The 27,196-nt window shown below is 43.0% G+C and overlaps 1 protein-coding gene across 7 annotated transcripts in view; it reads right to left on the minus strand.

Annotated features, from left to right (window-relative positions):
• Window positions 1-27,196, minus strand: part of B3GLCT (beta 3-glucosyltransferase) — a 127,845-nt gene that overhangs the window by 13,682 nt on the left and 86,967 nt on the right. For 4 of the 7 annotated variants that reach the window (XM_014595350.3, XM_059718599.1, XM_059718797.1 and 1 more), the window contains 5 exons: window positions 27,103-27,172; window positions 8,914-9,027; window positions 4,971-5,070; window positions 1,748-1,867; window positions 1,391-1,507 (listed from right to left, as the gene is read on the minus strand). In XM_014595350.3, coding sequence (XP_014450836.2) covers window positions 1,391-1,507; window positions 1,748-1,867; window positions 4,971-5,070; window positions 8,914-9,027; window positions 27,103-27,172 — 521 coding nt within the window. The remainder of the gene's footprint in view (window positions 1-1,390; window positions 1,508-1,747; window positions 1,868-4,970; window positions 5,071-8,913; window positions 9,028-27,102; window positions 27,173-27,196) is intronic. The other 3 variants (XM_059718655.1, XM_059718694.1, XM_059718635.1) reach the window with 2 other exon arrangements.

A 27,196-nucleotide genomic window follows, 5' to 3' on the forward strand; every position in this document is an offset into this window, starting at 1 on the left:
AGAACCACAAGTAATAGGGCCTATCGATATTATTTAGATGAAGCTAAATTGACTGGGCCCTATGTAACTAAGGGACCACTTTCTCCCATATCTTCCCTTGACCCCTAAAGTCCACTGAGAGCAACCACCTAAAGTATCATCTGTGCACCAAGCTCTCTTGCAAAAAAGAGGGCATTCTCAGTAGTAGCTCATTTTAGGCCTGTGCGCAGTAGCTAGTATTCACCTCATATTCAGATTCTGCCAATTCGGGGGACAGTGATTCAATTCAGTGATTCAGATCACTGTCCTGAATCGATTCGGCCAAATCTGATTCAGAGATTCGGCCGCTGCTGAATCGGCTGAATCAAACAGGTCCCATCCCCTGTCTGCTCTCCCAGGCCTGTCAATAGCTACCCCGACCAGCCCTAGCATCCCAGCTCTTAAAAAAAAAAAAAAGTCCCACACTCACTGGTTGCTGTCAGGTGAGGGAGCAATCCCCACTGCCCCCCCAGTGCCCTGTGCTGCCATGAGCCCCCAGGAGCCCTGGCAGCCACTGCAGCAGCCAGTGAGTACAGGGCTTTTTTTGTTTGTTTTTAAAAGAACTGGGAGCTGGGGCCAGGTGAGGCAGTCATTGACAGGGCTGGGAGAGCAGGTGCAGGAGGATGGGGACTTGGGGCAGAACCCCCCCAAGCATGGGGCAATGCGGATCAGCCCCCACACCTATTAGCAGCCGGTATGTGCAGGGGTTTTTTTTTTGGTTTTTTTTGTTGTTTTTTTTTTTTAAGTGCCGGGACTCTGGGGCAACCATTGATGGGGCTGGGAGAGCAGGCGGGGGTCAGGGGATGGGGCCTGGCAGGGGTCCCCCCTGGTCCCCTCCCCCCTCCTCCAGCCCCCTACTTACCAGCACAGAGCATGGGTGCAGTCCCCTGCAGCGGTGAGTGGGGACTGCCCCAATCTCCGAAGCTCTCTGAAACTTTTCCGAATCGATTCGGAGAGCTTCACATTGATTTAGACCTTTTTATTGGTTTCCTAATTCAATTCAGATTCAGAGATTCAGTGACTGAATTGGGCCGAATCTCCTCCGAATTGAATCAGCACCTGAAGCTTTGCACAGCCCTAGCTCATTTGCTATGGAACTCCCTTTCACTTGTAATCTACAGAGCCAAAGCTGGACATCTTCAGGAAGTGCCATAAGACTTTTCTTTATTTGGGCAGACCTTGAACCAGCAAGGTTAAATTGGAAGTTCATACTATATAGCTTATATAACTTATTTAATATTTATTCTGAATGCATGAATTATTCCTTCTTTTATTGTTAGCCACCCTTCCCATTTTTTGGGAAAGGCAGCACAGAGATCTAACAAATAAATAATGATGCATATACTTCTTATAAATCAAACTACAAACAAACCCCATTGAAAATCCATGAGTTTCAAACATAACGACTGGAAAAATCTGCCTACAGCGACCTATCTGAATAAGAAACCATCTTCCATCCAGACCAGCACTTAATCCCTTGCATAACAATCTGCATATCAAAAAGAGCTTACATTAGAAAAACAAAACCAAACAAGATAAAAAGAGCATAATTTGATTTACAACCTGGGACAAACCAACAAACAGTCATACAGATCTCTTCCTTTGATTGTCACTACTTTCTATTATGTCAGTAAATGACTTATGTGATTTACAGTATTGACTGTCAAACATTTGCATCTAAATAATGATTACTTTAGATATCAATAAAACTACAAGTAAAATAAGTTACCCTCCTCCACCAGTGATATAACTATACCCTCCTGTTCCCAATCCATAGCCATAACGTTCTCCAAGAAAAACTGGTTCATTTGGGTCATAGCAGCTGAGCAGTTTCCGAAGCCTAGAGATGCTAAAATAAGAAAGTCCATTATATTAAAAATAGTTCCAAATCTGATAAAGACATTCTTTATTTATTTCTTTTAAAACAAATTTCAAAATCCCTGAAGTTAGTAGGTCTAAAAGGCATTTTGGAATACAGTACACAAAAATATATGTAAATTGCAGATTCAAAGAAGAAATCAGATCAGAATCTTTTGATGGAAGATTAGAAAGAGGTTTCAGATACAGTTCTTGGGGATTAGCTTCAAATTATGAAGTTGATCATTTAGGAAATATTTCATAAAAGGAACAAGTATGTTGCTCTTGCAAAGTTGAGCCTAATTGCAAAGTAAATACATTAGTATTTTTCCTGGCTGCAAGAATGGTAGACAGGAAAAAATTCTAAGAGCAAAAGAATTAAGAGTGTTATCAAGACTAGCCATCTATAACAAATACTACTATTATGACAGTAGTTTCAAGAGGCCCAAGTAGAATCAGAGTTCCAGAGGCAGTACTTGCCTAATAGTAGGCATTTCCACACTGAGTACTCAAGTCATTTAGGCAGATAAGGTTCTTTGGGTAAATCTGATATCTTTTAGACCGTCTCAAACAGTTGGAAAAATTCTTCTTTGCAAGCTTTTGGGTACAAATACTCTTCTGTGCTCTTCCTGATAGAATGAATAGTAAAGCTGCCAGAGGCAAGTATGCATGCAAGAAAGCCAGTCAGTAAAGATGTATTCATGCCATCCAGGAAGAGCACAAACATACTTCCTCAGCCTGATGAAGGGTATTTGTACCCAAAAGCTTTCAAAGAAGAATTTTTCCACCTATTTGAGTTGCTCTAATAAAAGATATCAGATTTACCCAAAAAACCTTGTCTGGCTACGTCCTTTGACCAACATATCTACAACCTATACCCCTGAAACAAGTAACTTAGGTCACACAACAGAAAGCAGAGGTACCTAACTCTGATTATGCTGATTACCCTAAGCAGGACAAGGAACCTATATTTTAGGTGCTGCATTTTCCAAATAGAGGTGATTTGGATCTGGCTGCAAAACCTATTTTAGTCTGTCAGCCATTACACAAATAATACCTTCAGGAAATTTTAGTTTTGTTTATTGACTTAAATCAGTATTGAACATTATGTAATCATACTAATTACCATTAAAATTTCATTAATTACCAATTATCTACAAGTAATTTGTCTCTTCAACCTTTGAAACTCTTCCTTAAATAAAATAAATACATGTTTAACCAAAAATAATGGGGACTTGAGTATTGTCGTAGTATTCTTCAAAGTAATATGAATCAATTTTGGTGATATAGTACAGAAAAATACGTAATATAATTATGCTAAATGCAATTCAATGGTAAGGACCAATAAAACTAGGTCCCTGCAATGTAAATGGACTAAACTGATTCTTGTTGTGCGATATGGGAAATTACATGAAGTCAGTGCTGAAAATCACTACACACTGAAAATCCTACAAAAAGCTTGGGAATGATAAATTAATTTCTAAATCTCATCTTCAGGTTAGTGGGACACCAAAAAGGAAACTGATTCCTAACACTATTTTTCCTTACCTGGACTATGACAATTTTTTTCCCTGAATTTCAATTTTCACCACCAGGTTAGAGCAATCTCATTATTATATATAATCTGTATGTTTCTCTCTCTCCATCAGGACTATAAAAAAGTCCTAATTTTCCTTGTACAATAACTTGCAAATTCAAACTCTTAAACAGCTGCTTACAGATGTGAAAAACAAAACAAAACAAAAACAAAAACAAAGCTTTACTTTCAACTTGGTGTGCCCCTGAACCAAGCAAAGTGCATGCTCAGAAGAGGCACTGCATTAGTTTAACCCAGCTGGCCCAATGTCTGTATAGATCTTGTGCTTCAGCACGGCTTTTTAGCACTTTTATCTAATAGCTGATTGAATCAGCTTTAGCTAAAAGTGCCAAAAAGCCCCACTGAAGCCCCTGATCTACACAGACACTGGGAAGCCAGATCAAACTAGTGCGCTTTCTCTTCCAGTAAAGTGCTGTTTTATGTTTTTTTCATGTCTGTCAGTGCCTCATCATCTACCTCTGGCCCCCTGCAAATTCCATCACCTGATTTAACCTTAATGGTGCTTTTATGATTTTGAGCCATTTCTCCTCATACCCATGAGGATGTGATCCTGATAGAAGAGTATAAACACATAAATCAGACATTTCCATTTTACAGAAGCAATAAGTTCATTTTCTATCATAGAAAGTGCCAGGTAAAAGATGTGGAATGTGTGACAACACACTGATCAAATTTTCTGCCACAGTAAGTTATTCATTTTATTTTAATCTGAATAACTTTGTGTCAAGCTTCTTAATTTGTTCAAATTCTGTTTTTTGAAAAGCAATAGTGTCCCAATGTACGTACTTGCTCAGCTTTATTTGTTTAGGCATTTATACCTCACTGATTACTGTAGGATCACTTATTATTATGCATGTGATTTCTGCAACACTTCCTCCTCCAAATGAGTTGACTGGATTCACCTTATTTTGGACATTTTGACACTTCTACAGTATTGTTCAAATCCTGACCTTGCTTGCTCTTTGAAAGCAGTGATAAAAATATATTAAAGCTACTCTAAAAGAGAAATTAAGAATTTCTGGGGTTTCTCATCACTGAAAAAATTAGCTTGTGTTTGAAATTGAGCGCATTTCCTACCAATGACAAGTGCCTAGATATAGGTCTGCATGACTCTGGGAACTGATTCTGAGTTAATGGAATCTCTTTCCTCTCGGGTCTCATTTACATTGGAAATGTACCATCATGCATCTTAGCCTCAGGCTAAGTATAACCACCTAAAACCTCATATGCTTTTGAATCAAGAGATCTCAACATGTGACCACCACATATTCCAGACAGACTGCTGACTTATTACATGTCTACACCTTTATTGAAGAGTAAGCTGCATTTTTAATACCAGTCAAAGAATGTCTGGAGCAAGGAATCTTGCACCTTTTTCTTTGAAGGAGCATACAAATAAAGAATATATCTATATGTCTTAACATATAACAGCAGTAAATGTTTCTAAAACTCATACTAATACACATCAAGGTAATTTCTGAAATACTGAATTTCATACCTTATTAATGTGTCATCATCCACTATAACTAACCACGGTGTTTTGGAAGAGCTATGATTAAAAAATCTTTCCAAAATGGCAAAGGTTTTTCCACAATGACCTAAAAAAAGAAAGAGATGGGAATAAGAAAAAGAAAAATACATTGTTATTTCTTTAAAAAAAAATTACTATAAATAGCCATCTAAAACTGAACTGAGTGATACATTTCACTGGATAATGCAACAGTAATTATGTGTCTACAAGAGTGTTGAAGATCTAGGTTCAAATTTATCTTGTACTGTACTAAGTGACTTGGATTTGGATGTTTCCTACATAATAGTGATTTCTATGATGCAGCAGACCACTGGGTAGGACATCAGACTATACCTCAAGGGACATGGGCTTTACTTTCAGATCTACCACTGGTCTGATGGATGACCTTGGACAAGCCACTTCACCTCTCTCAGTTTTCCTGTTTGTAAATTGAGAATTCTGAGATACTTCCTTGAACTCTCTGGATGAAACGTGCTATTATAACTTCTTTACTCATGAATATTAATTACCATTACACCGCATCAAGTCTGCATGGGGGGGGAAGGGGGGGGTTAACATTAAACCTGAATAGGCACAAGCACCCAAATGAATAACAACAATCATTACAATGCATAACAACAAGGGGACCTGATTGTGGGAGTCTACTATAGGCCTCCCTACCAAGAAGAGGAGAGCAACCAGGCATTCTCCATGGAACTAACTGAGGCAGCCAGCACTAAAGCCTTGACACTCGTGGGTGACTTCAACTACTCTGACATCCATTGGGAAGACCATTCAGCCAGCTCCAGCAGGTCAACCAACTTCTTGGCAGCTATAGATGACCTGTTCTTGACACAGGCTGTGGAGGGACTGACTGGGGTAAACCCACTCTGGACTTCGTGCTGACCAAAGGGGAAGACATAGTAGGTGACCTGAAGATTGGAGGTACTCTAGGTAACAGTGATCATGATCTGATCAGATTCAACATCCACCAAAAGGCTGGGAATTCTGCCAGCAAACTTCAGAAGCATTTCTGTCCTAGACTTCAGAAGAACAGACTTTGGTAGACTCAGGAGTCTAGTTAGAAAGGCCCTTTGCAAGCAGAGACTGGATGATTTGGGAGTTCAGGAATGGTGGTGTTTCCTTAAGGAGGCAATTCTCACTGAAGAAAGGGAAGAGGGGCAACCTTATAAACCGGTCAGTCTGACTTTGGTCCTGGGAAAAATCTTCAAAAAATTGTCAAGGAGGTCATCAACCACAAGCTTGTAACTGGTGGGGTATTAAGAAACAGACAACATGGCTTTGTCAGGGGAAGGTCATGCCTAACAAGCCTGGGGTCCTTTTATGACCAGGTTACTAAGCAGCTGGATATGAGACATGAGGTTAACATCATCTACCTAGGCTTCAGCAAGGTCTTTGATACTGTTTCCCATGAGATACTCTCAATTAAGTTGGAGGGTACAGGCCTAAACCAGTCTACAGTGAGGTGGGTTAGCAACTGGCTCAGAGGCTGATCCTAGCAAGTTGTAATCGATGGGATGGCCTAATCCTGGAGGGCCGTCTCCAGTGGTGTCCACCAGGGATCAGTGCTTGGGCCCGTGCTTTTTAACATCTTTATCAATGACTTGGATGAGGGAGTGGAAAGCACAATGATTAAGTTTGCAGACAGCACCAAGCTGTGGGGAAATGCGGACACATCTGAGGACAGGGTAACAATCCAGGATGACCTCGACAGGCTGGTACTATGGGCTCAACGCAATCAGATGAGGTTCAGTAGGGACAAATGTCAGGTCCTTCATCTGGGTAGGAAGAACCTTCATCATAACTATATGATGAGCGGTGGTCCACTGGCTAACACTGAATCTGAAAGGGACCTGGGGCTGACAATCGACTAGAGGATGAATCTGAGCCATCGGTGTGATAAAGTTGCCAGCAGGGCAAACAGAACTCTGGCATGCATCAGCCGATGAATTGCCAGTAGATCCAGAGAGGTGCTCCCCACCTTCCATTCGGCATTGGTGAGGCCACAGTTGGAGTAATGTGTCCATTTCTGGGCACCACACTTCAAGAGGGATGTGGATAAGCTTGAAAGGGTACAGAGAAGCACCACCCGTATGATCAGGGCCTGGAGAACAGGCCCTATGAGGAGAGACTCCAGGAACTGGGTTTGTTCAGTCTGAGTAAGAGAAGACTGAGAGGTGACTTGATAGCCACCTACAAGTATGTCAAGGGCAAACACCAAGATCTAGGGGGGCAACTCTTCAGATAGACACCCCTTGGGAGGACAAGGTCCAATGGGCACAAGCTAATTGAGGAAAAATTTAGGCTGAACATAAGGAAAAACTTCTTTTCCATAAACGTATCTAGAATCTAGAACACGCTCCCAGCAGAGGTGGTGCAGTCACCATCCCTGGAGGTGTTCAAGAGGAGGCTGGACAAGCACCTCATTGAGCTCGTTTGAATCCAATTACCTCCTGCCCATGGCAGGGGACTGGACTTGATGATCTAACAGATCCTTTCCGGTCCTACTATTCTATGATTCTATGATTAACACTAACTCGAGTTCTGTCGATAGCTTTACCTAAGCAGCGGCTTAAAGATGCAACATAGTATTTTATGACTGAAATGTGTGCTACGTCTGTTTAGAATGAATATAAAGGGAGAATAAAGAAGTTTTATTTACATTTAATCAGAGCTAAAAATTTTCCCCAGAACTTTCCTCAGAAAAATCAAACTATAAATCACGAATGCAGCCTGTCTTCAAGACAGAGATTTTAGAGCACTACTAATACATATAGCAATAAGCAAAAATAAACAAAGGCAAACCATTACATTTGATATTTTTCCCAAAACGTCTTCTGACAAAAAGCAGTTTGCTTTGTCTTGTTTTAAAGCTTTGTAAATATTTTTCCTGACTTTGGAAACCTCTATCTTTTTTGCCACCTATGTTTTGATTTACTGAACTTATAGCAGAAGTTAAAACAAATATTTCCATTTTATACTCTTCTGTTAAAATATAACAAGGGCAATTCAAGTATGAAAAAGTAAGTTTTCAAAATGAAAAAATGCAAAGAAAATTGAAATTAAAATATAGCCTGTTTAGTTCGGAAAGTGATATTAGCCTGTGACAATGAGCAAAAGAGAAATGCTTTATGAAGTATATGCAAGAAGGTAAGAAAATGAAAGCGAATGAAATTTCTGTAGCCATATTGTCAAGAGCTTTTTCTGTAAAGTATGACTTTAAACATACTATGTGTTATGAACTCAAAGAAAGTACTTTACAATTTTGTCACAAAGTCTAAACACATCCATGTTAGAAGTCAGAATACATTTCTGTGAATTCAGATAGCAAAGTATGTTATGCTCCAGCAACCAGCTTCCATTACCTGAAGTCTTCTGCTTCAGACCTAAGACTTCCTCATTACTATTGTTAACAGCCTTGTTCAGCACAGGCTTGTTAGAATAGAGATAGCAAAGGGATACATTTCAGTAGGCAGAAAACTCTGTCCATCCTGGCATTTCTACCATGTCCATGCCCATGCCCAGAGTACATATTTTTGAAACCAATAAAAAAATGATTAATTCTATTAAAAGAACTGTAATCTCCACTCACAGTTTGTTCTATATTGTTAATAGGAATATTTTTTTGTTTTTGACTAATGAGGAGAGTCCTAAAAAGCATAATGCTTCAACTTAACTTACTATACATGCCATAGTATGTATAGTAAGTTTTAATAACTTTTCTCCAACTATTTGGGTTGGTCTAATAAAAAATATCAAATTCACCCAAGGAACCTTGTCTGCCTATGTCCTTAGACCAACATGGCTACAACCTAAACCCCTCTATACATGCCATAGACATTTCATCTGAAAACTTACTATATTTGCATAATGACAATCTGTACAAAGTAGGTAATTAGTCAGAACTCACCTCTATCAGTATTTGGTACTCCTAAATCTACCGTAGGAATGGAGGTGTCTGCATAATCACTATAGTATTCAATAAGGGCAGCCTCATTTTCCCAGGTCTGCTTTACAATAGGTACTGCAAAATAATTAGCATAATTGAAGCATAAGTGGATTTAAATAGTTGGATCCCTGGTAACTTCTATGTTCATCAACATGGTAAAATGCTGCTTCTCCTTAACACTCATTCTTTTCTTTTCCACATCATTTTATTTACAAACAACTTTTACATGTCTGTGAAAAGCAAGCTAAGGGGGACTAGAACAGTTTAACACAGCAATAAAATATTTCTGACAAAATATTGATGTATTTTCTTTTTATGATGCTGCATAAAAGATTCAGTTCAAAGCTTTTGTGTAAAATGCTTAAATAAATGCTGAACAGGACAAGGAATATATTACATTTGCACTTACAATGAGGGACTTGTTTACTATATAGCTGAAATGGCAGTTCCATTCTGAAGTTGTAGTAGACTGAGAACAGTAGAGTTAAGCAATATATACTGTTTTGACTTCAGAAATTACATTAAATGCACCTCTTTAAAGACTGTACTTTCAGTGTCTCATAGTATTTTAAAGCATCTTCTTTTTAATATTCTAAAGTGCTTATCTTTGAACAAGGATGCTTGTGGGTGGTATCTTTTCTTGAACCAACTGTATAGTTAGGAGGGATACAGATGAGCTGTCAGGTACCAAGTACCCTTCTTCACGTCTCTGAGAAAAAAATCAGATGCAGCTTGAGTTAAATAGCAGGTAGAACACAAAGGCCTCTGCAAAACTATATGTGGTGTCCTGCCTGATGGTCATACTCTGTAGTGCATACGAAGTTTTGTACAGGCATTTGTTCTACTTGTTGTTTAGCTCAAGCTGTGCCTACTTTTTTTTCCTCAGGCCACTGACAGACATTCATTTAAAGGCATGATGAGAACTGATCCCTGATCCCAACAACTCTGTCTCCAGCCATGCCACATGTACACAGCAACACACACAATTTTGGGATTGGGAATCAGATCCCAGTCGTTCCCTACTTGCCAGTGCAAGGGAAGCCAGGGATCATGATCTTCGGCTCCCCCTTCAGCTGCAAGTTGAAAGCTGGGTGCATGACAATCATCTAGTTGATTGTCAGCTGGCTCTTGGATTCCCCCCAGAGCCAATTGGTGATCGGTTGATCATTTGCTGGATTGGGACCGCATCAGGGCTCAAACTGATCTCGGTACAATGCCTTGAGCCAGCAGATGGTCAACAGATCATCTGCACCAGGGCTCAAACTGGCACCAGGTGACAATCTACTGATCATTAGCCAACTCCAGAGACTGCAATGGAACCAGTTCAAGCCCCAGTACAGTCCTGGAGCCAGCTGACAATCAGCTGATTGTCAGCCAGTGGAAACTACACTGGGGCTGGCTGGAGACCCTGGTACACTCCTAACTCTACAACATGTCCAATTTAAGGCATAATGAAAACCACCCACAAATATTATGCACTTTTGTGCAACATTTTTATGGCTGGTTTCCCTTTTCATGGTGCCATTTCCCCATTTACTTGAAACTAAGACTACTTTGAATTTAAGATGACCCCTCAATAATTAGATTCTATACATGGAAAATTATAAATTTGTGACAATTTTTGCTGTACAGAATAAAAACAGATTCATAAGTTGTAAGGCTGGAAGGGACCTTGGAAAAGCCTCACGTCCAGCCCCCTGCACCAAGCAGGAAACAGAACTGCAGGTCAGGTGACCCCAGCAAGGTGAATGTCTAGACTCCTCTTCCAGATTTCTAGGGTAGGTGATTGTACCACCTCTGGGGGGAGCTTATTCCACAGTCTGGACACCCTGACTGTGAAGAAGTTTTTCCTAATGTTGAGCCTGAATTGATTTTCCAGGAGTTTGTGGCTATTACTCCTGGTTTTCCCCTTGGGTGCCCTGGAGAACAGTTGCTCACCAAGCCCTTGATGTACTCCCCTAGTGTAACGGTAAGCTGCTACCAGGTCTCCTCTCAGTCTTCTTTTCCTCAGACTGAAGAGTCCCAGATCCTTCAGCCTTTCCTTGTATGGCTTGCCTTTAAGACTCTGATCATATGGGTGGCTCTTCTTTTGGCTCTCTCAAGCTTGTCGACATCCTTGTTAAAGTGCGGTGCCCAGAACTAGATGCAGTACTCCAGCTGCAGTCTCACCAGTGCTGAGTAGAGCAGAAGAATCCCTTCTTTGGTTTTGCTGGAAATGGATTGATTGATGCATGCCAGAGCATTATTTGCCCTACTGGCTACAGCATTGCACTGCCGGCTCATACTCATACTGTGGTCTATCATCATCCTTAGGTCCCTTTCATTCGTGGTGCTAGTCAGTTTGGTGCCGCCAAGCCTGTAGGTGTGTTGGGGCTTGCTCAACCCGAGGTGGAGCGCTTTACATTTCTCAACGCTGAACTTCATCAGGTTCCGATACACTCAACTTGCTAGCCTGTCTAGGTCCACTTGTATCTGTAGCCTATCTTCAAACATGACCACATTGGAGTGTCATCTTAAATTCATGCCCTACCAGCTATGGCAGGGAAAGTAGTGGCAAAAGTCTTCCTCATAGGCCTCCAACCATGTGGTCTCCTCCATAATTCCCCTGCCACCAGCCTTCTCCCCCACTGCCTGACCTACCCCAGCCTGAGGCAGGTGGCAGCTCAGCTCCAGGTTTGACTCCAAGCCCAGGGCCTAATCTGGATCTGAGCCACCACTGCCTGCTCCAGGACAGGACTCAAATCTAAGATGGGCAGAGGGAGGGGAGAGGGAGGCGTTCACCCATGGTAATGGAGAAAAAACTTCATCTTGAATTCAGATAAATATGACAATTCCCTGAACATGTGGCCAGGTTACTATATAAGCTGTGATTAACAGACCATGTAAGGATACTTGGTACCTGAAAGCTTCTCTACATCCTTCCCAACTACACAGTTGGTCTGATAAAATTTATGACCCACAAAAATCACAGTACCATAGTATCATAGTGCTTAGGGTCGGAAGGGACCTAAACAGATCATCAGGTCCGACCCCCTGCCCTGGGCAGAGAGAAATCCTTGCCTCTCACATTTTTACTGGACAATCATAGGTACAACATTCCCCCAACACTTTGCACAGCTATTTATAAAAGGGAACATCTGTAATATAAGCAACTTCATACACCTAAGATTTAAGCTGAATCAAAGGGAGTACTGCTTAATACTTTTTTTCCTGGAAACAACAACTTTATCAAATTGTTACTTCTCATAACATTTTCCAACTGGAAATATAAAATTCATATACTCAAAGATATCTCATTGTATCCTAGGCTGAATAAATTAGGAGAAACACAGAAAACTGTATTGACAGGTAAATTGACAGGCTGCCGGGAAGAAGAGTGGCCACACCAATCAGACGAGATTTGATTTCTTCTTATTTTAAAAGTTAAGGAGGTCTGCACCTGTTTAGGATTTGGATGAGCAATTACCATGGAATATCTGGCACCCTAGTCTCTCTGTCTGTTTTACATCTTGTAAGAACATCCCAAATGTTTTGTTAATTTGAGTACCTGATTCTCTAGCTAATCATCAAATAGCCTAGCCACATCTTTTTATTCTTATGTATAAAGAAAGGCAATACTTAATTTGATGTTTACTCCCTTGTTTACCTTACACTACGATGTCCCACTCATACAAGGTCATAGAGGTATTCCTTTATTCTTGTAGATACTAATTGGTTTGTATACGGATCAAGATCAACTGAAAGATCATTTCTGTTAAAAATAATGATAGTGAGGCCTGGACACTGAGATAAATAAAATTTGAACATCCAAAGATACTGATTCCATTGTAGAGGCATTCTCCAGTAGAGGATAATTTTTTTTTTTTTTTAATATTTTGATACACTTTTTTAAATGTGTTCAATTCTTCATAAAAAACCCACAGGAAATTATATGCAAAAATTACAGAAATACAACATTAAGTGAGAAATTTGAATTGCACCAAAGTCAGGAAGTCAACAATAACTCTGCCTCATTGCACACAACATGATCACACCACAATTTATCATCTGACAAATATTACAATGCAAATATACTTTATTCTAATAACAGCTAGGCAGGAAATTATTGTTTCATCTTGTGAAATGTTTTTTAATACTTCTGAACTTTTTGACAATGAGAAGAAATCAAGACTCTCTGAAACTCAGACAGAACCACTACAGAATAGTCAATATGCAAATGGTACCATGTTCACTTGGGATACGACAGACCAGCTGCAAGTCCTTACTCTGCCTCAGTCATATAGGGAACTTGAATCTCAACCTCTGCCATTCCAGGCAAGTATATTATCAACCAGGCTACTAACTATTATGGTATAGATTTTATTTTCTGTTCTATTTTGCACCAAGATTTAAGTATTTATTAGAGCATGGAATTGAACCTCGGTCTCCCATGCCCCCTGCAAGTGCCTTATCTGCTGCATAATCAAGACAGTCTATCTCTCTCTCAAATTCCTTCTCCTGTACCTGTCCCACTTTGTATGATCAAACATGGACAGAAGCAGGGACTTGATCCTAAGTCAATACCCAGATGAGTGACCTAACCAGTAGGATGTTAGGGTGCCTCTCTCTTTCCTCCTCCTATTCTGACCAAAAATTGCATCCTGAGAAAAGTATCTGTTGAGGCTGGTAAGAACATTCCCAGAAAATTTCAGTTTTAAACAAGTGTCTTCTAAAAAAGAATTATTTACTTAAAAAAAAATCCTGAACAGCTCTAATTCTAACCATAAATGAATATCCTTACCAATATGTATCACTGCCTGTAATCTGAAGCAAAACCTTAGTGTTGAGCAGTAGATGGAGTATATGAAAGCTTAATTCTGAACAGCTGATTTAAAATGCCCTCTTTCCTAACCTTGGATATGCATTTGCAGCATATTTACATTTTTTTTAATGCAATCATGGGCTGCAGATGGGAGGGTTAAAGAGAGAGATAGAGTGCAAGAGGGAGAGTAAATTGTGGTAGGTTGTTAATTTTAAATGTCCGCACTTACGTGCCATTAAATTCTCAGCCTTAATGTTGCATTAAGGTAGTTTTTGGCATACAATAAAAGAACGACTTACCAGGTAAATGGAGCTCTCTGAAGCTGACATCCATTAACATTTCACATTCTTGGGTAAGATTATCCTCCACTGCATAACATTGGAAGCTGTGAGGAAAGTTCAAGAATTTTCCTCAGTCTTCAACATGTGTCCCTTGAAGGATGTTTATATAGTGCAATCATTTCTCCCAGCCTTTCAAGTCTTCTGTTTCTTTTTAGCTTTTTTGATTAGCTATAATAGCCCTTTTTTTTTTGTCAGTGAGGTCGGAAAGTACACATGGATCAGGAAAGGATAATTCTTCAGTGAACTCCAATTACAGGCTAGTCAATTTCCTTTTGCCAAAAAGTATTTGTTACAAATTACCAATGTCAAGGAGACTGAAATACTAGTAATGTGACCATCTTAAATAGAACACATTAAGAAAAATTAAATTAAAAAAAATAAATTTCATTCTTAAAAAAGGCACAGTGTTAGATTTAGAGATAAATTAGTAAAGGGAATGCATGGTGTTTAATTTTGCCCTTGACACACCTGTAATCATCACAAAAAAATTACAAAAAATTGATACATCTTAATTTGATTTAGTTTTCAACAGCAAATATGTTGTCTCTTACTTCCTTAATAAAATAAGTGTCATAGTCTCACCATGTATACTTATGTGACCTTTGTCCACCTAAGGAAATAATTCTACTATTAGAAAGCTTCTCATGAAAGTGTCCAGGACTAGGACAGAACTGTACAGTACAGACTAGTACAAATATCAAAATATAAATGGGAAGTTACAAACATCTGCCTATAAAACAAGGACTGCTCTTTTCTGATTATGTCCAAGAAAATTATTTTAGTTCCTACTTTTCATAATTTTGCTTTTTTAACATTATTTTTGTCTTGGGACATTTTAGTACAGTTGAGATAATACCTGTCCCATGACCCCAAAGCTCTCAAAATACTTATGGACATGCTGACTTTCTGATCATATATACTTTGGATATGTGGCCCTACTACAGCTGATATGACTGGAATGAAGAGGCTCTTTCCTTACATACAAACAACTTATTTTAACCCCAGAGAGTGATGTTAAGACTCAGAAGAGAATCCTATCTTTTTGATTCATTAAGAGAAGTCCTACTGAGAACTAATCAGTCAGTCCCAAAAACTACATGCCTATTTGCTTTCTGACAGACTGTGGTTGGACCATTAGCTGCTAGACTCTGTTTTGATAACTGGGTCCAAAAAAACTTACTCTAATTGTGAGCTGAGAAAAGTAGGTGAAAAATTAATAAAACCTTCCAGTAGCCTGTAACAACATATACTGCTAGAAAGGCTGTGAAAAGGAGGTAAAGCTTGGACTGTTTAAGTAAGAAGGACTGTGAAAGGGTCAAGCCTGAAACAAGGAGAGGATGAAAAAAGCAATCTATGAATCAACACTGACTTGTCAAATATTAGACCTAATTCATGACTCAAATGATGAGGGGGTGGCTAATTCTACTCACAAACCACCTTTCTGGACCTTTAAAAAGAAAGGCTTTGGAAACCAAACTGGTGGAAGAGACTCCTGATGGAAAGGCTGGCAGGCCACTGCTTTGTGCCAGAGACTCTTTCATTTATAAGCCTCGGTTCATCATTGGCTCATCCAGATTTGCATGCCAGTGAGGACAACTGACTGCCACAACAAGACCATCAAAAATTTCAACCTGATATACTGTATACCGGATTCTACTTTATCTCCCCCTCCCTTCTGTGACTCTTTCTGTTCTCCACTATGTTATTTCTCTCTCATCTCTCTCAGCTTTTCATATGATTTTGAGACCACTTGCCCTGTGGTCAACAAAATGACCCAGCTTATTCAGCACTGCCCAGCCTACAATCCACTTATAGAAAGAAACCTAACCAGATTTGTTGGATGACATTCTGCATCCAGGGAAATGAACCAGGATGAAGTACAAAAGTTGTGGCTGACTTGCCAGCACAGAACATCTGTATTTGACCAACCACTTTATTTCCTAAGACAATCAATAAAAAGCATATTTCCTCCCCACGCTGTCTTTTACTACCCTATCTTTCCTCTTGCACTGTGTCAGTCTGTTTGGTCAAAAGCAGGAAGTGAGCTGCTGTTCTTACTTCAAACTATTTGAAATTCAACAGCAGAACTAACCCTTTCTTTCCCACAGAGATGGACTGCCTGAGAGAATGAAAGACAGTCTAAATATCCTCTCTCTAACCAAGGAAATCATAGGTTTAGAACAAGTTTTTTTTTTTACCAAGCAATTTTAAATGCTTTCTGGGGTTTTTTTCAGTTGTGCAACCTAATAATAGATTTCCAAATTTTACTAGTATTATTCTTGCATTTGTTTTTTAATGCTAACAAACAGCTGATAAAGGAGGGTGTTTGAACAGAGGCCCACAAATCTCCTTGAGAATGGCACAGAACAGTTCCTCAAATAACTCCAGAAGCCTCACTGGATAGATTAATACAATCCCTGATTAGTGAATATACAAATCACACAAAAGGCCTGCTAACAGCATGAGCTGAAGTAGGCCCCAATGAATAAGAATCTAGGCATACTATATATGACTTGTACAGAAGTCCTGGAAAAAGATCTCATTAGTTTTTGAGGTGCCTCCAAAGGTGAACAGATAGAGAATGAATTGGTAAGACCAGTACAGAACATCAAAATTAAGATCAGAGTGACCTCGCAAATAGGTGTCCCTATTGGGTGGAAAGAGTGAACTAATTGTTGAGAAGAAGGACGTGGATGATGTCACCTAAATATATTATAGTAATTAACGAGAACTAGAAAGTACATGCTGTACACAGGGAGTTGTTTTGATCAGTGTATAAAAAGGAGCCTAAGAAACCAGTAATGCTTTTTTTACTGGGCATAGGGTTTACATTCATGCTGGTACCATGCCTGCAAATGACCTAGCTAGCACCAAGGACCAGCTGGTCAAGGATGTTACTGTCTAGGTTTGTTTGTAAACAATAAAAGTGATTAAGCTCTTTGTCACTAAAAACAGAAGCCTGCAGTCTCGTTCTTCTAACAATGATGTTGTTAGGGGGACAGCATCACAGACTATATCTTGACAGTGCACGTAAAGACCATCCAAACTGAGGCAGCCTCACGTGACTGGTAATACCCAACCCCTGAACAGCACTAACAGAGTCAGATAACGTTGATGGAGATAACATCCTCACTCCCTGGAACTTGCAAAATATATAAACAGCCCTAGGTTAAACAGTGGTACTGACTAAAAGAGAGCATATATGGACATATAATGAATGAAGAATTAAAAGCTTTATCTTGAGAAACAAGTTATTTTTATCTAAATTTGTAATTTTTATATTTTGTAACATAAATAATGTGAAGTTTCTGGAAGCTTTATTTAACTGTGTTGAAGACTAATAAATTGAGTAGCCTCTCTTTACTGGCATTAAAGCTACAGTTTTGACATTAGCTTTCACCTTGAAGTGATGTGACCTTCCCCATATTAGTTATTTGTCTGGAACATGAATCCATTAAATAGTACTGACATTGATGATAACCTATTATTTTGGAAGTTGACAACTAAAACAAGACTGCTCCCTTCCTAAACTAAAACCACTCCTTATAAGCTCTGTGTATACTTCATGTGATCTAACCAATATGATAATTCAATCAGAGAGGCTTAGGGAGCGGTGCGAGACACATGGGTGAAAGCCCGTTGCGCCCTGTACCCCAAAGTCCCCCAGAGACCCCCCAACTGCCGCGGAGCCCCCTGCCAAACCCCAGCAGCAGCCAGAGGTGAGCAAGGCCTGTGGTGGGAGGGGACTAGCCCAGCTCAGCTGTGGGAAGCAGCTGAATAGGAACTGGGGAGGGTCTCACCCCGCCCCGGCCCCTACTTCACCCAGCCTCCCAGGGAGCCACGTGACCGAAGCCACACGAACAGGCTGCGCAAACAGGTGCGCTTGTCTGCCCGGTGTGTGAGTTAGCACAGAGTTTGCATAGGAGAGGGCCACAGGTCCTCCCGCTCACCATCTGCAAGCCCCGCTAGGGAAGCCAGTCCCAGCCATAGCCAGCCTGCCAGTGGAATGACATGGATGGGCATGCACTGCACCACGAGGGTCCCCTTGGGGTCTGCGGTCCCCTTGGGGTCTGCGGCCCCCCACCCCGGCACCTCAGAGACCTCCACCCAGACAGAGCCCATGGTTCCAGGCTCCACGCAGACAGAGCCCCTGGCTCTCGGCTGTGGGGGCTGCCTGTCACCTTTTCGGGCTCTGGGGCCTGGAAGCATGGTGACCTCCCCTTGTGGGGTCTGCTCTCTACTGGGGTCTCTGGCGTGCCAGCTGGAGGAGCTCCAGGCCACAGTCCAGAGACTGCGTGCCATCAGGGACTGCAAGCAGGAGATAGACTCCTACTGCCAGGCCCTTCTTCTCCGGCAGACAGGGGTAGACCACAGTCTCCCTCCAGGACAAGAGAGGACCCGGGGACCTCCCATTCTGTCCAGCCATGGGGTTGAACCATGGTGGTCAAGGGCCCCTAGGCCCACCACACCAAGACCCCTGCCCCGCCGGAGCTTAGCAACAGGTACGAACCTCTTGCAGCCCCAGCAGAGCCTGCTGAGTTGCCAGCTCCTGCAGGCAACACAGGCTCAACTGTAGCTAGCGCCCCCACTCTCCCTAAGACAAAACAAAAGTGTTTGTCATGAGAGACTCCATCCTGAGGGGGATGGAGGGGGGTAATCTGCCACCCCGACCCCTCGGCCCGGGAAGTTTGCTGCTTCCCGGGAGCCCACATCCAGGATGTTGCAGAAAAAATCCCTAAACTCCTCCAGCCCACTGACCACTACCCTATGCTCCTCATCCATGTGGGCACCAATGAACAGCTCGGAACCCTCCCAGCCGGGTCATGAGGCACGAAAGGGATTTAGGAGCGGGGCTTAAGGGGTTGGGGGCACAGGTGGTGTTTTCCTCAATCCTTCCGGTTTCAGGATACGGGCTGAGGAGGGAGAGGAGGATACAGGTAGTGAACCAAAGGCTGCAGCACTGGTGTCATTAGGAAGGCTTCGGCTTCCGTAAACACAGTCTGCTTTTTGGTGAGAGAGGCAGTGAGCTGCTGGGAAGGGACAGCCTACACCTCTCTCCGCTGGGGAGGAGGCTCTTCTCAGCCAGACTGGCTGACCTGCTCCACCGAGCTTTAAACTAAACCTGCTGGGGGAGGGGGGGCTACCGCCACTGCTGACCTGCTGAGCAACCCTTGCAAAGCCAGCAGACCAAGGCACTTAAGGGAGCCTACTCCTGCCCCATCCCTAGAGCAAGCTGCGGGCAAGGCAAGGGCCCCCAAGGGGACACTTGCATGCCTGTACACCAATGCCAGGAGCTTGGGGAATAAACAGGAGAAACTTGTCCTCCTGCTCAACACAAATAATTACGATTGCATAGGGATAACGGAGACCTGGTGGGACTCCACCCATGACTGGATCACGGGTATAGACGGCTATACCCTGTACAGGAGGGATCGAGCGGACAAAAGGGGCGGAGGTATAGCTCTCTATGTCAAGGAGAACTACGCATCACTACAAGCTGACATTGGCACCCAGGATGGACAACTGGGTTACCCCTCTGGGTTACGATCTATGGGGAACACGGCACAGGAGATACAATGGTGGAAGTCCACTACAGACCTCCCTCCCAGAATCAAGAGATTGACCAGGAGTTCACCAGGGAATTGGCTGAGGCTGCAAGCTCCCGGTCCATGGTTGTCATGGGGGACTTCAACTACCCAGACATCTCGTGGGAAGAGCGCTCGGCCAAATCCGAACGGTCGCAAAGCTTCCTCATGTGCGTGGATGAGCTCTGACTCAAGAAGTCTACAGGCCAACAAGAGGCAAAGCGCTGCTTGACCTGGTACTGGCAACTAGGGACGACCTAATCAGTGACCTAATGATCAAAGGGAAGCTGGGTGACAGTGACCACGAGCTGATCACCTTCACCATCCGCCATAAAGCTGGCAAGTCAGTCAGCAGTACAGAAGTCCTTGACTTCAGGATGGCTGAGTTTGACAAGCTCAGGAGACTTGTCAGTGAGGTCCTAAGGGACCATGACCCCAAAGGAAGGGGAGTCCAGGAAGAGTGGTTGCTCCTTAAGGGAGCAATCCTAGATGCACAAGCTAAGGCTATTCCATCTCAGAGGAAAGGCAGCATGAAGGCACAGCAGCCCCCTTGGCTAACCAGGGAACTGGCGGTCCTCCATCTAAAAAGACAGACCTACAAAGGATGGAGGACGGGATCCACCTCCAAGGAGGAATACTCTGCACTGGCCCGGACCTGCAAGGAGCAAACCAGGAAAGCCAAGGCTGCGACGGAACTCCAACTAGCTATAAATATCAAGGACAATAAAAAGTCCTTTTTTAGATATGTGGAGAGCTGGAGGAAAAGTAAGGGCAACATTGGACCCCTGCTAAACCAAAAGGAAGAACTGATGACCAACGCCCAGGAAAAACCCAACTTGCTAAATGGGTCCTTTGCATCAGTCTTTCACAAGTCCCATGGGATGCCCCTGCTCATTACGGGACAGGGACGCCTAAGCAAGGGTGGTTCCTTGCCCTCCATCAGTGCTGACTTTGTGAAGAAACAGCTTGAGAGGCTGGACACCTTCAAGTCAGCCAGCCCTGACAATTTACACCCCAGAGTACTCAAGGAGCTGGCTAGCATCATAGCTCAGTCCCTGGCACGAATCTTTGAGAGCTCCTGGCACTCTGGGGAAGTGCCTGATGATTGGAAGAAGGCCAATGTGGTGCCTATCTTCAAGAAAGGGAGGAAAGTGGATTTGGCAAACTACAGGCCCATCAGCCTGACCTTTATCCTGGGGAAGGTCTTAGAAAAAATCATCAAGGAGGCCATTCTTAACGGACTGGCTGATGGCAACACCCTGAGGGACAGCCAGCATGGGTTTGTTGCGGGTAGGTTGTGCTTGACCAATCTCATTTCCTTTTATGACCAGGTGACCTATCACCTGGACAAGGGGGAAGAGATTGATATCATATATCTTGACTTTAAAAAGCCTTCGATGTGATATCCCATGATCACCTTTTGGCAAAACTGGCCAACTGTGGCCTCAGGTCCACTATGATCTGCTGGCTGGGGAATTGGCTCCATGGTTGGACCCAGACGGTGGTGGTTGATGGAAGTCAATCATCATGGTGCCCTGTGACCAGTAGGGTCCCTCAAGGCTCTGTCCTTGGACCCATTTTGTTCAACCTCTTCATTAATGATGTGGACACTGGAGTCAGAAGCGGACTGGCCAAGTTCGCTAATGATACCAAACTTTGGGGTAAAGCATCCATACCTGAGGACAGAGGGGTAATCCAGGCTGACCTTGACAGGCTCAGTAAATGGGCAGACGAGAACCTGATGGTGTTTAACATCAAAAAATGCAAGATTCTCCACCTTGGGAGGAAAAACCTGCAACATGTCTATAGGCTCAGCAGTGCTACATTGAGTAGCACTAGGGACGAGAGTGACTTGGGGGTCAGGATTGACCACAAGATGAACATGAGCCACAAATGTGATGCTGCTGCCAGTAAAGCAAGCAAAATGCTGGATTGCATCCATAGATGCTTCTCAAGCAAATCCCGGGACATCATTCTCCTGTTGTACTCGGCCTTGGTGAGGCCGCAGCTGGAGTAATGCGTCCAGTTTTAGGCTCCACAATTCAAAAAGGATGTGGAGAAGCTTGAGAGATTCCAGAGGAGAGCCACACGCATGATCAGAGGTCAGGAAAACAGACCTTATGACAAGAGGCTGAGAGCCATGGGACTTTTCAGCCTGGAAAAGCGCAGGCTCAGGGGTGACTTGATAGCCACCTATAAGTTTATAAGGGGTGTACCAGGACCTGGGGGAACAGGGTGCTCTGGTGAGCAAACAAGGGATTACAAGGTCGAACAGTTACAAACTCCTGCAAGACCGTTTCAGGAAGGAAGAAGTCCTTTACTGTACAAACCCCCAAGGTCTGAAATGGCCTGCTACCAGAATTGGTTCAAGCACCTACTTTGAACACCTTCAAGAGAAACCTGGATGTTTTTCTTGCTGGGATCCTATGACCCCAGCTGACTTCCTCCCCTGGGGCAAGGGGCTGGACTTGATGATCTTCCGAGGTCCCTTCCAGCCCTAATGTCTATGATTTCATAGATTTCAATGATTTGACATAAGCCTCCTTTATTTAATGCAATTTATTTTGTGTCTTTGCTTAGTTATTTAGTTTACTTTATAAAACATGTGACATTGGACATAATTTGGGTGCAGCTTGGGTGTTTCTTCCCCAGATGTCAGTGTCCCATACCTGAGAAGTTCCTGTAGTAAATAGAAGGCAACTCTGTGACTCATCTACAGAATGACCTCTAGAGTCCTCCCATAACTGGAGGTCTGAACTGGGCCACTGTTGATTTCTGAAGGAAAGCTGACATCTGCATTAGTCATTTCTTTTGATAAGCAACTTGAATTGTACAACCTTTAAGACCACTACAGGGCAGATGATATGGTCTATCTAAAGACTGACCTGTCTTCTACAGTAAGCCTATACTTTTCAAAAAAGGGTTATAATTAAAAACTTAAAAACACTGAAAGCTAAATCACTTTAATTAAATAGGAGACAATGGGATGGTGTGGAATCAAAACCTACTTTACGTTCCAAAAATACAGTGGCCTACATAAGTCTTACATGTGAATGCAATAATTTTTATTTTTATTCAATTCACAGGCATTAATAAAAATTAAAAATAGCAGCTTAGCTAAGAATACAACATAATTCATAGTAGTTTTTCCAAACAGTTATTATTTTTCGAGTCTGTGACAATGTTAATCTAAAGCCAGTAGTGGATAAGAATGCAACCCTGTGTAATTATTTTCCCTCCATCCATAAAGTATTAGTTTCTATACCGCCACAGTAATTTATAAAGATGGGTCTCTAAATACTCATTTATCATTAAGTCTGTGTAGAGGCAGTATATTTCTTGACATTGAGGGAGCAAAAAAAGAACACAGTCATTTGTCTAGGCCACTTTGGAGAGAAGGCAGGAATTTTTAAGTCAAGAAAGAGACTTATAACTGATTAGGGTATACTAATATGCTAATTTTGACATCCAATTACTCTAGCTTATCAGTGGGCACATCTAAATGAGACACTTAATGGATAGTAGCTTAATAACACTGCAAAAATGACCTGCTTGGTAGAACAGCAGCGGAAAGGGATCTTGGAGTCCTAGTGGACTACAAGATGAACATGAGTCTACAGTGTGAAGAAGCCATCAGAAAAGCTAATGGCACTTTATCGTGCATCAGCAGATGCATGACGAACAGATCCAAGGAGGTGATACTTCTCCTCTATCGGGCGCTGGTCAGATCACAGTTGGAATACTGCGTGCAGTTTTGGGCACCGCACTTCAAGAGGGATGTGGATAACCTGGAGAGGGTCCAGAGAAGGGCCACTCATATGGTTAGGGGCTTGCAGGCCAAGCCCTACGAGAAGAGACTGGGGCACCTGGACCTCTTCAGCCTCCGCAAGAGAAGGTTGAGAGGCGACCTTGTGGCTGCCTATAAGTTCATCACGGGGGCACAGAAGGGAATTGGTGAGGTTTTATTCACCAAGGCGTCCCCGGGGGTTACAAGAAATAATGGCCACAAGCTAGCGGAGAGCAGATTTAGACTAGACATTAGGAAGAACTTCTTCACAGTTAGAGTGGCCAAGGTCTGGAATGGGCTCCCAAGGGAGGTGGTGCTCTCCCCTACCCTGGAGGTCTTCTGAGCAGTCGCAAAGCTTCCTCTCGTGCGTGGATGACCTCTACCTGACTCAAGAAGTCTATGGGCCAACAAGAGGCAAAGCGCTGCTCGACCTGGTACTGGCTACTGGGGATGACCTAGTCGGCGACCTAGTGGTAGATGGGAAGCTGGGTGACAGCGACCACAAGCTGATCACCTTCACCATCTGCCGAAGCTGGCAAGTCGGTCAGCAACACAGAAGTCCTTGACTTCAGGAAAGCTGACTTTGACAAGCTCAGGAGGCTTGTCAGTAAGGCCCTAAGGGACCGTGACCACGGGGAGAGGGGAGTTCAAGAAGAGTGGTTGCTCCTCAAGGGAGCGATCCTCAATGCACAAACTAAGTCTATTCCATCTCGGAGGAAAGGCAGCAAGAGGGCACAGCAGCCCCCCTGGCTCTCCAGGGATCTAGCAGACCTCCTGAGGCTAAAAAGAAAGGCCTACAAAGGGTGGAGGATGGGAGTCACCTCCAAGGAGGATTATTCTGCAGTGGTCCGGTCCTGTAGGGAGCAGACCAGGAAAGCCAAGGCTGCAAGTGAACTCCAACTAGCTTTGAGCATCAAGGACAATAAAAAGTCCTTTTTCAGATATGTGGGGAGCCGGAGGAAAAGCAGGGGCAACGTTGGACCCCTGCTGAACCAGATGGGGCAACTGACAACTGACGCCCAGGAAAAAGCCAACCTATTAAATAGGTACTTTGCGTCGGTCTTTCATCAGTCCCATGGGACGCCCATGCCCGCTACGGGACAGGGAAGTCCGGGTAAGGGTGATCCCCTGCCCTCCATTGATGCTGACTTCGTGAAGGAACATCTTGAGAAGCTGGATACCTTCAAGTCAGCCAGCCCTGACAATCTTCACCCCAGGGTACTCAAGGAGCTGGCGAGCATCATAGCCCAGCCTCTAGCACGGATCTTTGAAAACTCTTGGCGCTCTGGTGTAGTGCCCGAAGACTGGAAGAAGGCCAATGTGGTGCCTATCTTCAAGAAAGGGAGGAAAGTGGATCCGGCTAACTATAGGCCCATTAGCCTGACTTCTATCCCGGGGAAGATCTTAGAAAAGTTTATTAAAGAGGCCTTCCTTAATGGACTGGCCGATGCCAACATCTTAAGGGATAGCCAGCACGGGTTTGTTGCAGGTAGGTCTTGCTTGACCAATCTCATTTCCTTCTACGACCAGGTGACCTATCACCTGGACAAGGGAGAAGAGATTGATGTCATATATCTTGACTTCAAAAAAGCCTTCGATCTGGTTTCCCATGATCACCTCTTGGAGAAACTGGCCAATTGTAGCCTTGGGTCCTCCACGATCCACTGGCTGGAAAACTGGCTCCAGGGTCGGACCCAGGAGGTAGTAATTGATGGAAGTCACTCATCGTGGTGACCTGTGACCAGTGGGGTCCCCCAAGGCTCTGTCCTTGGACCCATACTGTTCAACATCTTCATTAATGATGTGGACACTGGAGTCAGAAGCGGACTGGCCAAGTTCGCCAATGACACCAAACTTTGGGGAAAAGCATCCACACCAGAAGACAGGCGGGTGATCCAGGCTGACCTGGACAGGCTCAGCAAGTGGGTGGACGAGAATCTGATGGTGTTCAACGCAACAAGGTTCTCCACCTTGGGAAGAAAAACCTGCAGCATCCTTATAAGCTCGGCACTTCTATGTTGGCTAGCACTGTGGAAGAAAGAGACTTGGGGGTCATCATTGACCACAAGATGAACATGAGCCTGCAGTGCGATGCTGCGGCTAGTAAAGCGACCAAAACGCTGGCTTGCAGCCATAGATGCTTCTCAAGCAAATCCCGGGACGTCATTCTCCCCTTGTACTCGGCCTTAGTGAGGCCGCAGCTGGAGTACTGCATCCAGTTTTGGGCTCCACAATTCAAAAAGGATGTGGAGAAGCTTGAGAGAGTCCAGAGAAGAGCCACGCGCATGATCAGGGGTCAGGGAAGCAGACCCTACAATGACAGGCTGAGAGCCCTGGGGCTTTTTAGCCTGGAAAAGTGCAGGCTCAGGGGTGATCTGATGGCCACCTATAAGTTTATCAGGGGTGACCATCAGTATCTGGGGGAACGTTTGTTCACCAGAGCACCCCAAGGGATGACAACTAGGTCGAATGGTCACAAACTACTACAAGACCGTTTCAGGCTGGACATAAGGAAGAATTTCTTTACTGTCCGAGCCCCCAAGGTCTGGAACAGCCTGCCACCGGAGGTGGTTCAAGCGCCTACATTGAACACCTTCAAGAGCAAACTGGATGCTTATCTTGCTGGGATCCTACGAACCCAGCTGACTTCCTGTCCTTTGGGCAGGGGGCTGGACTCGATGATCTTCCGAGGTCCCTTCCAGCCCTAATGTCTATGAAATCTATGAAATCTATTGAGGTCCCTTCCGACCCTAGAATCTATGAAGCTATGAATCTATGAAAGTAAGGTACCAGGTAAAAACCGTCCTAATATGCTATTGCACAGTGTTATTAGGCTATTGCACAGTAAGTGTCACAAAAAAACTGTGCGCCGGCACTACTGTGCAGTAACTATAGTTACTGTGCATTTAGTTAGTACTTCATTAAACAAGTACTAAACTAAATGTACAGTAACTGCTGTGCATTAATGAACGTGTAGACGTGCCTAGTTTAATGTATCGCCCTATACATAAAATGTACAACAAACAACGTAATTCAAAATACAAGGTCTCCAATAAACCAAAAGTGGCTTAGCAAAACTGAAGGCTTAATTTTTGGAAGTGCTGCAAACCTATAGCTCAAAGTGATTTAAAGTCATGTTCTGGGAACTCGGCTCATGTGAAAATTACAACCTGGGTGCCTAAAGCTAGGCTCTTATGTCTCTTAATAGGTGGTCTAATTCTCCATCATACTCAGCATACACCAGCTCTCAGTCCACATTTCAAATAATTCACTGAAATAGCTGACAGTTGTTGGGTACACCAATTTTGAGAATCTAACTTTAGCCTGCAAAGAATTTCAAATCTAAATGTCTAGTTTTTCCTGAAGAACTATGCAATGACTACACCTCTTTGTCTTCATTGCACTACACAGCACTTGCTGCTGAACCAAAAGAATTATCTATGTAACTAAAAACTATGTCATTTCAATTCTGAAAAATAGAATGATTTGGTTTTCAGATTTCCACAAAGAATTGACAACATTAATTTATAACACTTAGGCATAACAATTATCATAGCATATTAGTTTTTATTAAGCTATTAAAGTCATCCATAAGCTATATTACATAAACCTGCTAACTTGAATAAAATAACTTACTTCTGTCTCCATGAAATTTCTGACAAGTTTTTACCGCAACAAATACATCCTCCTCCTTCACTGGATCACCCTACCAGGAAATTCATTAAAAAAA

This window comes from Alligator mississippiensis, chromosome 1 (genome assembly GCF_030867095.1).
Source record: "Alligator mississippiensis isolate rAllMis1 chromosome 1, rAllMis1, whole genome shotgun sequence".
NCBI classification, from domain to species: Eukaryota; Metazoa; Chordata; order Crocodylia; family Alligatoridae; genus Alligator; species Alligator mississippiensis.